At 36.4% G+C, this 15,665-nt stretch overlaps 2 protein-coding genes across 15 annotated transcripts; one reads left to right on the forward strand and one right to left on the reverse strand.

Moving 5' to 3' along the window:
* Nucleotides 1–399: 399 nt before the first annotated feature.
* Nucleotides 400–9,322, forward strand: LOC125220039 (putative pentatricopeptide repeat-containing protein At3g28640). 14 transcript variants are annotated; one of them, XR_007176289.1, is made up of 5 exons: nt 400–620; nt 8,243–8,300; nt 8,431–8,544; nt 9,040–9,115; nt 9,209–9,322. XR_007176289.1 is itself a non-coding variant. In XM_048122164.1 (4 exons), exon 4 carries the CDS (start codon nt 4,874–4,876, stop codon nt 6,494–6,496), a length of 1,623 nt encoding a protein of 540 aa, XP_047978121.1. In that variant the 5' UTR covers nt 400–620; nt 3,915–4,018; nt 4,149–4,668; nt 4,783–4,873; the 3' UTR covers nt 6,497–6,738. The 14 variants fall into 14 exon arrangements, 9 of the variants coding, with proteins under 9 accessions (XP_047978121.1, XP_047978114.1, XP_047978136.1 ...); XR_007176292.1 differs by lacking the exon at nt 400–620 and adding an exon at nt 7,095–7,236; XR_007176293.1 differs by lacking the exon at nt 400–620 and adding an exon at nt 7,713–7,787.
* On the reverse strand, nt 8,765–11,141 carry LOC125220107. The gene is made up of 5 exons (XM_048122246.1): nt 10,245–11,141; nt 9,805–9,863; nt 9,541–9,669; nt 9,319–9,454; nt 8,765–9,239 (listed from the first exon to the last, which is right to left on the reverse strand). The coding sequence occupies exons 1-5, from the start codon at nt 10,929–10,931 to the stop codon at nt 9,024–9,026; spliced, it is 1,227 nt and encodes a 408-aa protein (XP_047978203.1). The 5' UTR covers nt 10,932–11,141; the 3' UTR covers nt 8,765–9,023.
* Between the last annotated feature and the right edge of the window lie 4,524 nt (nt 11,142–15,665).

Consider the following 15,665-nt stretch of genomic DNA (forward strand, 5'->3'; position numbering starts at 1 on the left):
CATATTAACCATATAAAATATTCCATTTGTAAAATATGCTTTAAAGTTTTTTAAAATATATTTAATTTTTATTTTATTCATACAAAATTTTTAAAATATATTTAATTTTTATTTTACTCTATTAGGAGAGTAACTAGCATGTACTTATGTTTGATTTTAATGTATATCTTCAAATTATCATAATTAAATAATTTACAACTTATAAAAATTTAATTATTTTTCATTATTATGCATTGCAGCCTGATGGGCTAGTCGGAACCTGAATATTTAGGATTAGCGGTGAATATTTATAACTAGATAAAAACACAATGCGATCAAACCACAATCCAATTATTCCGCATTTGATTAATCTATAATCCGAATAGTGTTGGCCCAAAGTCCCAAACCTGGAGGATTGAACCGGTTAACCTCCATGATAAAATCACTCTCTCACTCCGATACAGGAAAAAAAAAGAGAGAAAAATTAGAGCAAAATTGAACATCCTTGACTTCAGGCGCCGCCGCCCCGCCGGTGTTCAGCCGCTTTACTCTATTCACTTGCATCCAACACCACACCTCAATTTTAGTGGCGTCTAGCTTGAAGAACCAATTTCTCATATTTGATTTCTTACAAAAAAATTGTAAGTTTTCTACCCCTTTTGTTTTTATGTCATCTTCTAAGCACATGAAATTGATAGGCAGATAAAAGAAATTTCTATATTTGTTTGGAGAGGGGAAGAACCGAACAATGGCCTTTTTATTCTTGTTCTTGATGTATTTTGTCATATTGGTTTGAATTAGCTATAGAATTAGTCCTTGGAGGAAGAGCACATTAACAAAGGTGTATAAAAACCAATTCTCAAATTGAAATAGGTGTGGCTGAAAATTGTAGGGGAATAAATAAAGATTATGCTTTAATTGTTTAATTGTTCTTGATTTCATACAATACTTTGAAAATCACCAACAATCAAGGAGAATTGGTAACCTCTACAAGGCTATAAGTTTGTAGTGCTAATGAACTCCCCTTTGTTACCCTGCATTTCTAGTAAAATGAATGAAAAGGACTGAGTACTGGCCTTGGTGGGTTTGTTCATATTGCTGGATTTGGGCATTTAATTAGTCTTTAACCTGTAAATTGTAGATGAATTGAAAAGAAAAGTTGAACTTTGGAGATGAATGAAGCTCCGTCTAAAACCTTGGGATCAAATAGAGAACTTAGTTTCATGTATTTAATTGAGCTTAAAATTGCAATTGATAGGTGTAATTATGATATGGGGCTGTAAAAAACCATGGAGAAGATGATTGTTGATCCAAATTTTTGAAGAGTGTGTGAATTAGGAAAAAAAGGGGGAATCTGCCTTGCTTGGTTTAAGATTAGATCCAAAATATACACAACTATATTGTCTTTCTGTTGAACATGAAGTGTGACTGTTGAGGGAATTACTCAATGACACAAATATGAAGTAACTTGTACTTAGTATTGTTCTTTCCCTACTGTACTGGTCAGATTCAGCCATCCCATTGTGTTGAAAATCCTATTATAAAATTTTCTTTAGATATTATCATGTCTTAGGAAGATCCCTTTAAAATTTCGACTTATATCATCAATGTTTGCTATTTTAAAAATTCCTGCAAAACAGTTGGCAGAAACTGTCACACAAACTGGCAGGCTGAAATGAAACTGCCATAACTCCCTCATCCCTTGGAGTTTTGGTGATTACTTTTTTTAAAAATTAAACTAGACACCAAGAGGTTTCTCGTGGTATAGGAATCGACCCCTAGGTTGCTTCGAGAAAAATGCAGTTTATTATTTAAATATAGTGTAATGCACGTTATCTATCTTGAAACGGGCTTGAAAGCTCTCTTCTTCTAGTGAATTTGGTCTACCCGGTAGAGTGAAAGCTGCAGTATAGATAGGAGCATGGAAAGAAGGATCGGTGGACAAAGTACTAGTGAATTTTAAAAGCTCTAAAAGTTAAAAGAAGAAATAAAGGTATCTTAGCTAAGTAAGAGTAATTTTGGAGAAACTTTTCTATTGTGTAGTTCTAATTTACACATATTTGTAAGGCATGACAAATACCTTAGACGTTTAAAGGATTTACTTATTGCAACACCCTTTTCATTGATAAATTGATATGGATTATGTGGGTGATATTATAAAGGTGAATAAACCACAAAAAGTAGTTGGGGAACGGAAAATGGTGTGTGATCGAAAGAAATAGTTATTCAAGGCTTTGACTGAAAATGATATTATAAATGGACCGTATGAGATTATGAATATCATGTTTGAGACATGAAGTTAAATATTGGTATGAATAGATGTATCATAATTAGTGTTATTAATGGCGGCATATGGCGGTTGGTCAAAAACCGCCATAGGGATATGGCGGCCAGCTCAGTGGTATTATGGCAGTCGATACGTAAATAAATAAATACAGGAAAATATAATACATAACATAAGATGCAAAATTTTAGAAATGTAATATTCCAAATAAAAAATAGTAGTTGAAACTAAAAGTAAAACAATGCTATGTTTAAAGTTAAGGTCTTCACTCAATGATAAAAACGCAAAGTAAAATGCAAAGTCTATAGTAAAGCGTCTTCACTCCTCATCCTCATTATCAAGCGCAACATAGTCATCCTCATCGCCTTCAAATCCTTCTTCTCTTCTGATTCTGATTCTTCTTCTTCAAGGATCCTTTCTACATCCACTCAACAATTTTTCTTTTCCTTTTCTTGATGTGGTTGTGGTCCTTGTGTGTTTCTTAGAACCTCGAACAAACTCGATAATGTGGAAGACTCTATTTTTTGGTCCTAGTATATGTTGTAGGCACTCCAATTCCCGAAGCCTCCGTCATAAGCAGTTCCAATCAAAGTGCTAAATCATTGTCGGCGCTAACAACTTCAGCATCATCTAATTCCCCATCCAACCACTCGTTACACTCATCACTCATCGATGTCGTTAAGTGAAATGTGATCAATTTTTATCTCTAATATCGTGCCTTTCACACAATATTTTGTTTTATTTAGAGTAAAAATATGATTTTGGTCCAAAATAGGTCCATAACAAATGAAAATATCGATGAATTAGTCCTTTTTTTTACGGTTCCGTAAAAAACTAACGGTCACCGCTAATTGCACAGTGGCATGACCGTTAGTTTTTTGACGGACCTGTCAAAAAAGGACCATTTCGACAAGAATTTCATTTGTTATGGATCTGTTTTTCAAAAAGTGATTGTTTTGGACCAAATTCATATTTTGGTCATATGTTGAGGACCAAATCATGCATTTCAAACCTATTTCTCTATTTTGAATGAATCTATTACCTTGTTAATTATAGAATTATATTAGAACTAAAAATTCGAAATATATTTAAAAAACAACTTAATCACTTACTTGCTCAAAAATACTCCGATTGCGCTCACACCCGAAAGCACTATATGTTAAACTCATGTTCTTAATAGCAAGTCTTTGCCAATTGGAGCGTCATGGTCATACTTCTTCCACCATTGAACTGCAAAACAGAACAATATAATAGTGGATATTTGATTATCAATTGTAGTAATCTATGTAGCAATATTTATACTTCAGTATTTATTTAAAGCATATATGCAAAATTAAATATTGGAATAAATAGTTTCTCACCTGGAGCTAATATATTTCTATGTCACACTGCAAATTCATGGCCGAATAAAGAAGATCACGACGAGGCACTTGATGAGATGGTACAAGTAGTGAAGGCATGTTTATTCACAAATTTATGGTGCATCATAGGAAAAAATTAGAACCAGTGAAAAACTATTTATTTTAGTTTTGTATATATGTTTTAAATTTTAATATGACACTGAAGTATAAATATTGGTACATAGATTACCACAACTGATAATCAACTATTCACTATTATATTATTTTGTTTTGCTTCTCAATGGTGGAAGAAGTATGTCCATGATGCTCCAAGTTGCAAAGACTTGCTATCAATATCTTGAGCTTAACATGTAGTGCTTCCGGGTTTGAGCGCAATTGGAGTGTTTTCGAGCAAGTAAGTAATTTAGTTACTTTTTAAATATTTCTTGAATTTTCAGTTCTAACATTAACAATATATAATGTGATAGATTCATTCAAAAAAGAGAAATAGATTTGAAAATAAGAAGATGCATGATTTGGTGTAGGTTAAATATAACCAAAAAAATTGTCTGAAAGACGCGATATTAAAGACAAAATTGATCCCATTTCATTCAACGACATTGATGAGTGTAACGAATGGTTGGTTGGAGAATTAAATGATGTTGAAGTTGTAAACACGACAATGATTTGGTTTTTGATGGTGGTACACTAGACCGGGAAACTGCTTATGAGGCTTAGGGTTCAGCAATTGGAGAGTCTACGACATATAGTAGGTCAAAAACATGAAAAGAGTTTTTCACATCATCTAGTTTTGTTCGAGGTTCTAAGAAAGACACAAGGACCGCAGCTGCTGCCACATCAAGAAAAGGAAAAGAAAAATTGCTGACTTTGGTTGTAGAAAGTATTCATGAAGAAGAATTAAAGCAAGAGCTTGAGCAAGAAGAAGAGGAAGAAGCATTTGAAGGCGATGAGGATGACTATGTTGCGCTTGAAATGTTGTTATGTATAGACTGCTTGACGTCCGACGCGTGTGGCCACCTCCATCAGCCACCCTTATCTATTCAAGTTAGTTTGTTGTTCTTCACCTGAAATTAGGGCTTGGATTTTTTTGTATTCTGTTTAGTGTTATTGAAATTAGAGCTCTATTGTTTACTGAATTAATTCTAAATCATTGATTAGATGAAGGAACAGAAGTGAAGACAATCAGGGAGAAATCTTTCAACGCGAAAGTCACAAAATTTCTAGAGCATCATCAATTACTGACTTTGGAATGCCATTCAAAAATCTTTTCCCAAATAATCAATTTGTTATCCTTAAGCAACTACCTGAATCATCCCTGCCGCTGCTAAGTCTTCAGAGAAGATTCAGTTGTTCGTCGCAATCTGATTTTTCCAACTGGGTTCAACACAACCAATTGTTTCAAAGGCACCCCAGGTTGCAACTTTTTGAGAAAGGATGGATGAAAACACTTCATCATCTCAAGCAATTTGTTGCTTACGTATTTGTAACGGGTCTTCACCGCAACCCCTTCATCATGAGTCGCATACTCTATTTGAACTTGGTTGAGTCAGAAGAATGTAACCTTATCGAAAATTCAGAGTTTGGAATTCAGATCTTCAGTAGGATCGAAAGACCCAATATTTTTTCATGGAATACACTAATTAGATTCTTCGCCGGGTTAGATCCCATGATTGCTCTGCATTATTACACGAAAATGGTTAGAGAGAGAATACTCCCCGACAGATATACATTCACATTCTTACTCCAGGCTGGTGGGTCTAGTTTGGATCTGTTTTTTGTGAAACAAGTTCATTGCCATGCTCTGAAATTTGGTTTCGATCACAATTTGTATGTTCAGAATTCCGTACTCAGTGCCTATGCAATTCGGGACTCGGCAATGGATGCACGGAGTGTGTTCGATGAAATGTCGAACAAAGATGTCGTTACATGGACGAGCTTGATATCAGGGCTCGTCGCGCATTCCAATTACTTGGAAGCACTTCTAGTTTTCAAAGATTTGATGGCCGATGACTGCCAACCACATCCAAATGTTGTCACCACCATCTCTGCAATGTCAGCTTGTGGTGGTCTAGGATATGCAAATCTTACTAAATGCTTCCACGCTTTATTAGAGAAGGCTGGATGGATCGAAACTGACGTTTCTATTTCTAATTCCCTGATTGACGCCTATGCAAAATGTGGAGATTTAAGTAACGCAACTAGAGTTTTCGACCAAATTCAGAATGTGAAGAAGGATTTGTATTCTTGGACAGCCGTTATCACAGCATACGGTATGCATGGCCAAGGACTAGACGCACTGTGTGTGTTCTCTCAAATGGATCCACTCCGCGGACTTGCACCCGATGCTGTGACCCTTGTCGCGATTCTTTCAGCATGTGCACACTCTGGCCTGCTCGACCAAGGTTTGTGCATTTTTGAGTTGATGTGGAGAAGGTACAAAATTAAGCCTGACCTTCGTCACTATGGATGCATTGTTGATCTCTTGGGAAGAGCTGGGATGATTAAACGAGCTTATAGTGTTGTTGAGAGCATGCCGATGGAGCCTAATCTGGCTGTATTGGGATCTTTACTGAGTAGTTGTAGGCTTCACAATGAGTTGCAGTTTGGTGAAGCTGTTTTAAGAAAGATTGAGCTTTTGAAAGAGAGAGGAGGAGCGTCAGTGCTCATATCTAATATGTATGCTAGTAAGAATGAGTGGGATAGAGTGGTTAGCGTAAGGAACAACATGAGAGAGAGAATGAAAGGAAAGATTCCTGGTAGAAGTTGGATTCAGGTTAAAGATGAAGTTCATGAGTTTGTAGCAAGAAATGATGTTGATCCACAGCTGCACATGGTACTTCGGAGTTTGGAAAAGCTCTCTACACTGTTGTAAGCGTTTTAGTAATGTCCTCAATTCGATTACAATTTTGTAAGGCAATAAAACATCTAGTTCAGACCAGCCATTTACCAGCAATTTAGTTGCCGTTGAAATATTTGTGTATAGTGAACCAAATAGTAGGCATTCTTTTCTGTTTTACTTTCAAGCTGATTGAATGTGTAATTATGTATACCAACTTAAAGAATGGGCTATTTGATAGCTGAATTCATGTTCAAAATTTTACATTCATTATCACAGGTGGAAATCCATTCCAGATTCACTACTTCAGTTGTAGTAATTAGTATAACTGCATAAGTATGAAGAAAGAAACCATTATTTTCTGTTGTAATTTTTGTTGAGTAGTCGATTTCAAACATGAGGAAAGAAGCCATCTTTGTTAAAGACCAAGCTCTTTTTTTTCCTTTCTTATTTCCCTTAAAATACTTGTCTGCTACCTTGAGTTATGACTATTGGGCAAGGCTGGAAAAGGTGCAATAAAAGGAACAGGCAATAGCATTACTTCATAACTCCGAATTCTGACAAAACAATAGATTGATGATTACTACTTCTTCTCTGTATATATGAATTGAAGTTAAGGGTACTCTGAGACCAAAAAATAGATTGATTACTATTCTAGTAAAAAAGGAACAGGCATTTTCAATTGGCCCCTGGCCTTTCTGCAGTTTATAATATGTTATCATAGCACAGTCGGCAACCGGAAGCTTCAGATTTCTTGTAGCTTGGGATGATCTAAGGTATAATATGTTATCATAGCTCTGAATCCTCAATTGATGAACAAATGCATATTTCTCCTGTAATCGTTGAACTTCTAGCAGGTGTATTTATGAATTCTGCATTCTTATATCTAATTTCTTCATGTACTTGTATTAGCTTTAAATTGTTGTATAAATTTGTGCGCTTGATGAAAAATTATTGAAATATATTTGCACTCGCAATTAGGGATTAATACATTCCTAAGGGATATGTATACATCCATTTAAAGGGGGATTTTTCCAACTATGTTACTAGCTGTCTGATATCTTCTCGCCGTTCACCTGCCTCATTCTTCACCGGACTAATTGTCTTAATTTTTGTACAAATATTTCATATTTGTACGTTTTTCACCTCTGTTTTCTGTTTTTTTTTTTCCTTTTTTTGAAATGTAGTTTTTAGTATCAGTGTGCAAGTGTCATTAATTTTGTGAATCACTTTTTTGAACATGCCTGCTTCACTCAGCCGCTTGCCATCGTTCGCACTCAATTTCATTGATTCACCAGAACGTAGTTTTCGTTGATCAACTGTTTAGGTGAGCTAGCTTATGCAGATCTGAACGAGTCTGAAAGGGTATTGGCAATTCCCCTGTCTCATCTCTATAAATTAAATGCTTCTGTATACAATTATTTCTTTGTCAGCCTTCTGTATACAATTATTTCTGCAGCATTTTCTTTGAGGTTAAATTATCGTTGGGCTTTCCATTCATAATCTTGCAGATATAAGATATCGAATATGTTAAGGAGTCTTTTCTTTAGAGATGACTCTAGCTTGTTGCTTTCCTTTTGCAATCTACATGTTTGATTCATTTTGAATAATTCCACTACTTGTTCATCATATTCCTGATTACTACCATCTCTTGGTATTAATAACCAGTTTGTTATGGCTCGAGTCGTTGCTACTGTTATCGATTTTCATTGAGAAATCTCTGTTGATTTGTAACGGTAATGTGCAAAACCATGAAAGCTGGGATGAAATATTTGTATGCAGAGTTAGGTAAAATGGGATATGCAGCAGGAGGTGGCAGTTGGCATTCAGCCCCATTGAGGTAAATCTTCCTTGGAAACACTCATTCATAGAGTCTCGGATTGAACATTTTCAGAGGACTGTCGTAGAAGATGACTCAAACAAGACTTAGTTGTGAGATGTGGACTCACTGTGTGAAGTTCATCCTGCAGACAAAGTTGGTGATGGCGATCTTAACGCGCTGGTAGTCTCTGTAGTTGAGCTTCATGTGCCAGTGGACGCGTATGGGCCACATGTGTGCAGGAGGGGGGTATTGTCCGTCTTTGGTACGATGAATCCCACCAGTTTTAAACGTGCCTGCACCGTGCATTCTTCATGCATATTGAATTAACACAAGGGGTTTGACAATTACGACGACACTTTTCTAGTTAAACAGGCGGACGGTTATCCACATTTAGGTATGATATATCTGTGTCCCAAAAGGATGTTAAAACTATAGTTAGTTTACCTTCCTCTTTCGATATATATAACACAAGAAAATAAATGTGAAGTGTTTTACAATTAGTATGCACACTTGCAAAACAATTAATATTGCTACAAGTTAGTTTAGAGAAAGAATGGTTATAAAAAATAGATACAAATTTGCAGAAACTGGTTAATTAGTAGATGAGCATTTTATGGATTCAGTGACATCTCTTTTCAGGAGCATCTTCCCGGATTCGTGTTTCTTGAAAAGCTTCCCAACTACTTCATCCCAGTTGGTCCTTGCGTCTTTACAAACTGGTTTTTCCTTTTCTGAAGAATCTTATGTGTTGTTGCAGGCTTCCAATTTTCCGTCTTGTGAAGTTCCCTCTTCACTGTTCCCATATGATTCTTCGTATGACGTTTCAGCATGAGGTATATTCAAACTTAAGGCTCTCTCCAACGCATCCTTGTGCTCCTTTTCTAATGTCAGCTTCCTGTTGAATTTCTGTACCTGTGGCGGAGTAGTTACGGTCTCTGTATTAAGCTCCTGCATATTCTGCATCACGAGAATAGAGCGCGTAGACATCATTAAAATTCGAAAGGAGAGTAAAAACGAGAAGGATGCAAATACCTACTTTTAAGGCCTTCTCTGCCTCTTTTTCTATCCAAACAATAGCATGATCAGATGTAGCATTGCACGACAAGACGATATGCTCGAATCTTCCATCTACGGGAATAGCTGTTCTAACTTCCGGAGGATATCTTCCACATCTATTATGGCGAACCGCAGAATTATTGTCAGATAAATCAATGTAATTGTGCTAAAACAAGTTTTGTCCGTCTCTATAGCAGTTTACCGGCAAAACTTTCTTTCTACGATATGATACATCCGACCAGGGGCATACAGTCGTCTTTGGTCTTTGAGTTTTCTGCCTTCGGGTATGAACGTATCCCTCAGGCACACGAGAAATAACAAGCAAGGCAAACTGTCCAAAGCATTACGGCCTGGTTTAAATGATGGTAAATTTCACTCTTTTTAAGAGGCAAAAACAGAATAATATTTCATAATGTCAAAGGATTCATATGGAGTCAGTAGTATTAGTTGGCCAGTACAAACTCACCAGAAAACAGATTTGAAAATGTCTTCTAATGGGGTTGGTGTTCTTGGCAAGAAATCATCCTGACAATGCCAAAATGAGAGCATCAATTAAAAAATTCAAATGTTTTTAGCATATGGGAGATGAGGGTGAAATTCTTCTTTGGGTGTAATATTGAAATTAGCTTCCCAAATAGGGAATTTTTTTTTTTTTTTTTTGAATTCCGGATTTGTGAGAGATGCATAACCATTATTCGTCACATGTTCTCTTCGCATCCACATTCCGATCCGCCTTTGAATCCGACGCCGTTTGGCTATCTAATTTTTCCTCGAGTGTTTCATTCTTAGCATAATGTGAATCCAATGTTAACATCTTTTAAAAACTTTGAAGTAATACAAAGATGATGTAGAAAAACTTGAACTTGCAAATGCTTAGCTACTAAGTAAAGTAGGTTTATAACAAACCTGCAACACCACCGAGTGTATGATATCGGCGTACTTAACGGCGAGGTTGAGCGACATGCAGCGCGCAGGCGCCACCGCGTAGCACCTCAGCAGGCTCCTAGGAACGCCGCCAAGCTGGTCGCCATGGTTGGCGACGATGACGGTCATCAGAGCCGCAACGCCCGACCCAAGAGAATGCCCTGCAAACACCATCTTGTACCCCTTCCCATTCTCCTCCCACAGCCTCCTCAGCGTCTCGGACTCTCGTTTCAGCACCCACAACGCAGACTTCAGCAGCCCGTTGTGCACATATCCGCCATCGAACATCTGCATCCCGAGCCGGTTGTCGAGCAGCACGCGGTAGTCACTCTGGCTCGCCAGGTTCAGGCCGCGGATGGCCAGGACTATCTCGTGGTTGTCGTGATCGGCGTAGATCAAGTATGGAGGCACATGGCCGCGGGTCTGCTCGTAGTGGGCCCGCTTCACGACCCAGTCCGGGTTGACCCAGTGGCCGTCGCCCGGGCATCGGGGACCGGGCTGGTAGACGGCGAGGATGGTGCGGCAGGCGCGGGGGATGGGGTCGAACTCGTCGGGTGTGGCGGGGGGCCACGTGGCGCTGTCGTCAGAGCCGATGTATGTGCAGCGCTTCCAGGCCCAGCGCATACAGCCCAGCACAACCACCCATTCGGCTCCGCAGGAAACAGACATTTCCTCGAACAGGTTGTGTGCAGCTGGGGATTTCACATGCTTTTGATTCCCAGTTTAGGGAATCAAGGAATATATGGGTTGTGCTTGCCTTGATATTTACAACTGCTTTATTTATTCTGTGGACAGAAGGAAGGAACAACCAAACAAAACAACTAACATTTAAATGTTCCAACTTCTAGTTGACTTGCTGCTATTAACATTGGGTAGGCTGTTAATGCTGATTATTACACACAATTTCATCTATAAAATGTAGTATAGGAGACTTTTCTATCTCCTAAATTACTCCATGCTACTGTTTGCAATTCAAAGTTGAAATATAATATATACTCCCTCTGTTTCTTAAAAATATGGACATTTGAAACGACACTGATTTTAATGCAAAATTTAATAAATTAAGAGAGTGAGAGGAAAAGAATTGGTAAAGTAAAAGAGAGAAAGAGAAAAAAATAATGAAATTAATATTAGTGGATTATGAGACCATTTTATTAGGGAGGTGTATAAGGGTATAAAGATTTCTAAAAATATGGACATTTGAAACGGCACTGATTTTAATGCACTGATTTTAATGCAAAATTTAATAAATTAAGAGAGTGAGAGGAAAAGAATTGGTAAAGTAAAAGAGAGAAAGAGAAAAAAATAATGAAATTAATATTAGTGGATTATGAGACCATTTTATTAGGGAGGTGTATAAGGGTATAAAGATTTCTAAAAATAGAAAATTTGAAAGTTGTTATTTTTAAGAAACAGATAAAAAAAAGAAAGAGTTGCTATTTTTAAGAAGGGGGGGTATATATCAAAAAATATACAAGTGGAAGTGACCAAAAATTGTGAAAAAGTTGAAGGCTAGTTTGGAATATCTACACAATCGTCACTGTTTTACTTTTTACTCTCTTAAGATCACGCCGCATTCCACACAATATTTTCACTAAATAACTTCAATAAATATACAAAGATTTACCAAGATTTAATTTCTTAAACATTTAAATTGTTGCAAATATTTAATTTAGATTAAAGTTTATTCGGTCCTAAATATTTGGCCATTTTACAAAACTAGTCCAAAACTGGTCCAAAACTCAATGGTCAATGCCAGTGAAGCTCCATTTTACTGATTAGATTAGATTTATTAGCCGACTAATTATAACTTCATTTTTTAGTTAATTATTTAAAAACGGAAATTCATTTATTTGAAAACAAAATACAAAAATAAATAAATGCAATACTCATCATTGGTGACGTCTCACACACTTCTGAGTCCTCAATACTCAATAGTCTCTTACATCTTTCACACTAGAGGTGCCCACGGTTTTCAGTTCCAGTTCCGAATCGGAATCCCGACTTTTTTCTTGAACCGGAACCGCCGGAATTTGAACCGCGGGCCGGTTCCGGTTCCAGATTTTAAGAACCGAACCGCCGGTTCCGAACCGCCGGTTAACTGGCGGTTTCACGGTTCCAGCGAGGCGTTTGAGGCATTCAGCTTCCGCAGCCGTGATTCAGCTTTTTTCAGACGGTTTTTTGACCAAAACCGGCGATTAACTGCGGAAAACCATGAAAACCGGCGATTAAGTTTATCTCAAGTCCTTTTCAATTTTTTCCTTTTTCCCCCCATTTCATGGTTTTTTGTATATGTATTGACAATTATATCACATTGTTGTATATGTATTGACAATTGTAATGTATTGTTGTCCGTTACAACTCAAATTCAATAAAATTGATATGATTTTCACCTTATGCATCTTATTTCAATTTAAATTATCCATTGTCTTGTTCCAATTTATTGTATAAATCTAAAATTCCAAATTACATAGCAAAAAAAAAAACACCAAGAAAACCGTCGGAACCGCCAAACCGAACTGGAACCGCGAGGAACCGTATGAAAACCGGCGGTTCGGAACCCAAACCGGAACCGCCGGTTTTCGAACCAAAACCGTAACCGTCAAATAGCCTCACGGTTCGGTTCCGGTTCCACATTTTCCGAAACCGGAAATGCCAGTTTACGAACCGTGGGCACCACACTCACACTCCTCACTTTTAAAAAACGACAAACGTTGGGTTCTCACGTGAAAAAACGATGAACTCTCGCAACGATTCATCTTGTCCATGAGCAGGGACTATTGGAAATTATTTATCATTATATATTCAAGAATACATAATTGAATATAAATAAAGTAAGATTTTCGAACAACATGTATTTCACGTAAAACCATAAACATAATAGGATCGAAATATACCTTGGCGATCCATAGCGAAAGCGATTGAGGAAGGAGGAGACGATTTCCTTGAACTCTTTTCGGCGTAGTGGCCCAACTCCAACTCCAAGGATTTGTTTCTCTCTTTCCTTCGTTTATGTGTTCGCCGTAATGTGATTTGATGGGACCACAGTTTATTTATAAGCAGAGAGGACAAACACTAATTGTAAAACCTTAAAGCCATTTCCATCAAAGTGGCTATTTAATTAGGACGTTTCTTTTTGACCAAGCAATACCAAAATCAAATTAAATAAATGATCATAATAATTTGATTTGATTTTGTTAGTCAATAACATAATTAATGTCAAATTCATGACAATCAAAAGCATATATATTCTTGACTAAATTAATGCTAATCATTATTATATATAAATATCTCAATTTTCTTAATAGCAATAGGAAACATATATATTAGTCAACAATTAATGACTAATTAGAAAACGTCTCATTTGAATCAATATATTCAATTGGTAGTTAATTAATTAGGGAAAAATGTGTGTTATACCAAGTTAATGTACTATATTAAAAATTCAATTCTATTTATAATTCTATCACATGTCACATATGTGAGATATAAAACTTACAGAGACTTGCTGAGACCCTATTACTGCTCCAACGGCGAGCTTCGCGACCTTCGTCTGTCGTACGACAGGCGAACAAAGTTCAAGCGCGACCATCAAATTCCTTTGATTAAATTAATATCAAGAAGGTAATCTTGCTTTTGTCATTTTCACCAACCACTTGAAAAATATATCTTGATCTTTCTTTGTGAAATTTTATCGAGGAAATGGAGGATATGAAACGGTGAATACAAACTTTAAGTTCTAAGGGATGAATGAGTATCTTATTCATATTACGTTTCGAGTCTACGTACTTTTGGCTTCAAGTTTATGTAAGTGTGTGTATTGTATACGTCGGTGTGCATTTAGTGAGTGTGTGAGTATAGTGTGCGAACAATTTTTTCAAATTCAATTTTATACTCCCTCTGTTCCATATTTAAGAATATGAGCAATTGAAATGACACAATAATTAATACATAGTTGTTAAAGTAAGAAAGAGAGCAGAATGGTAGTTAAAGTAGTGCTAGTGGATAGTAGGAACCACAATATTATTAGTGTTTAATGAGTTGTAATGGTGGGTCATAGTGGTATAAGTTGTAAATAAATTGATGTATATAAGTAATGAGTTGTAGTCAATTTTCCATAAATAGAAATACACATAATTTTATGGGCCAGACGAAAATGGAAAGTGCACATAAATGTATTAAGTACTTCATTTTACCAAATAAACAAATTAGAATTTCATTTCTTTCCAAATCAATTCCATAAAATTTTAATTTTAATTGCTTGTACTAAACGAACCGAAAATTTTGGATTGCAGATGACATTTAAATATACTACGTCCACCGCATAAAAAGTCTTTTTCCATTTTGCGTCGTCCCACAAAACTAGACATTTTCTATTTTTGGCATGTTTTTCTCCCGTAAGAGGTGAGTCTCATTATTCACTAACAATATTCCAATCACTAACAATTTTGTATCAAAACTTATGCAAAACTCATGTCACCTCTAAAGTCTCTATTTTTATGAGACAGAGGGAGCATAACAAAAATGTGATAGACAAAATGAATAACTCCTTTCCCTCCGTCACACCATTAGCGAGTCACTTTTCTTTTTGGGATGTCCCATCATAAGTGAGTCATTTCCATTTTAAGCAAAAATATTTCCATCGTACTTTATTTTTCACTTACTTTATTCTTTTCACTCCTCTACATTTTCCTCTCTCCACTTTAACTTTTTATATATTAATTCCTTAAATTTTGTGCCAAAAGAAGTGGCTCACTTATGGCGGGACCGACGAAGTACTAAACTGGTGTATAAGGTAAATGATTAGGGTGGAGTACATATCTGTAATTCGAATTACCAAACCGGAATATTAAATTTAGTTCAGATTTTTTGGATCAGATTTCTTTTTTCCCGAAATTCTATGTTTTGGAGTTCTAGGAATCATAGATAAAAGTCTTGCCATAATAACAATTGAGATCGTTATCCTCAAACATACTTTTACATGAGGCAGCATCATCTGAGCTCTGCATCTGAAAAAACAAAAGAAAATTAGAGGCGTGGCTATTAGCTAAGTGTGTGCCTTCTCATAACATCTAATTAGCAACTTCTATGAATTCCTTATATGCAACAAACTGTCAAGTTTGAAACAAGATCAAGAACGCTTCACAACAACCTTAAGAAATTCATATCCATACATCTCACATTGCTCCTTTCGTATTTTTTCTGCCGAGTACAAAAGAGATAGGTTATGATCATCGATCTCAATCAATTCAAGTCTTGAAAACACTCTAATATCATATGGAATCTCAACCAAGTTCGGAAAACGATGAAGTGTTAGGCATCGGAGGCTCGGAAAGTGGCTGATATCAGTTGTCCAACACTTCAAATTTGATCCATCAATAAGCAGATGTATCAAATTACGAA

Source organism: Salvia hispanica, chromosome 1 (genome assembly GCF_023119035.1).
Source record: "Salvia hispanica cultivar TCC Black 2014 chromosome 1, UniMelb_Shisp_WGS_1.0, whole genome shotgun sequence".
Lineage (NCBI taxonomy): Eukaryota > Viridiplantae > Streptophyta > Magnoliopsida > Lamiales > Lamiaceae > Salvia > Salvia hispanica.

What these genes read in the sequence shown, in the direction of transcription:
- LOC125220039 (XM_048122164.1), top strand. Translation starts at nt 4,874, where the DNA reads ATGCCATTCAAAAATCTTTTCCCAAATAATCAATTTGTTATCCTTAAG.
- LOC125220107 (XM_048122246.1), bottom strand. Translation starts at nt 10,931, where the DNA reads ATGTCTGTTTCCTGCGGAGCCGAATGGGTGGTTGTGCTGGGCTGTATG. An exon ending in TACACTCGGTGGTGTTGCAG is followed by an intron (nt 9,864 to 10,244) that starts GTTTGTTATAAA and finishes TGGCATTGTCAG; the next exon opens with GATGATTTCTTGCCAAGAAC. An exon ending in AGGCAGAGAAGGCCTTAAAA is followed by an intron (nt 9,240 to 9,318) that starts GTAGGTATTTGC and finishes CTCGTGATGCAG; the next exon opens with AATATGCAGGAGCTTAATAC.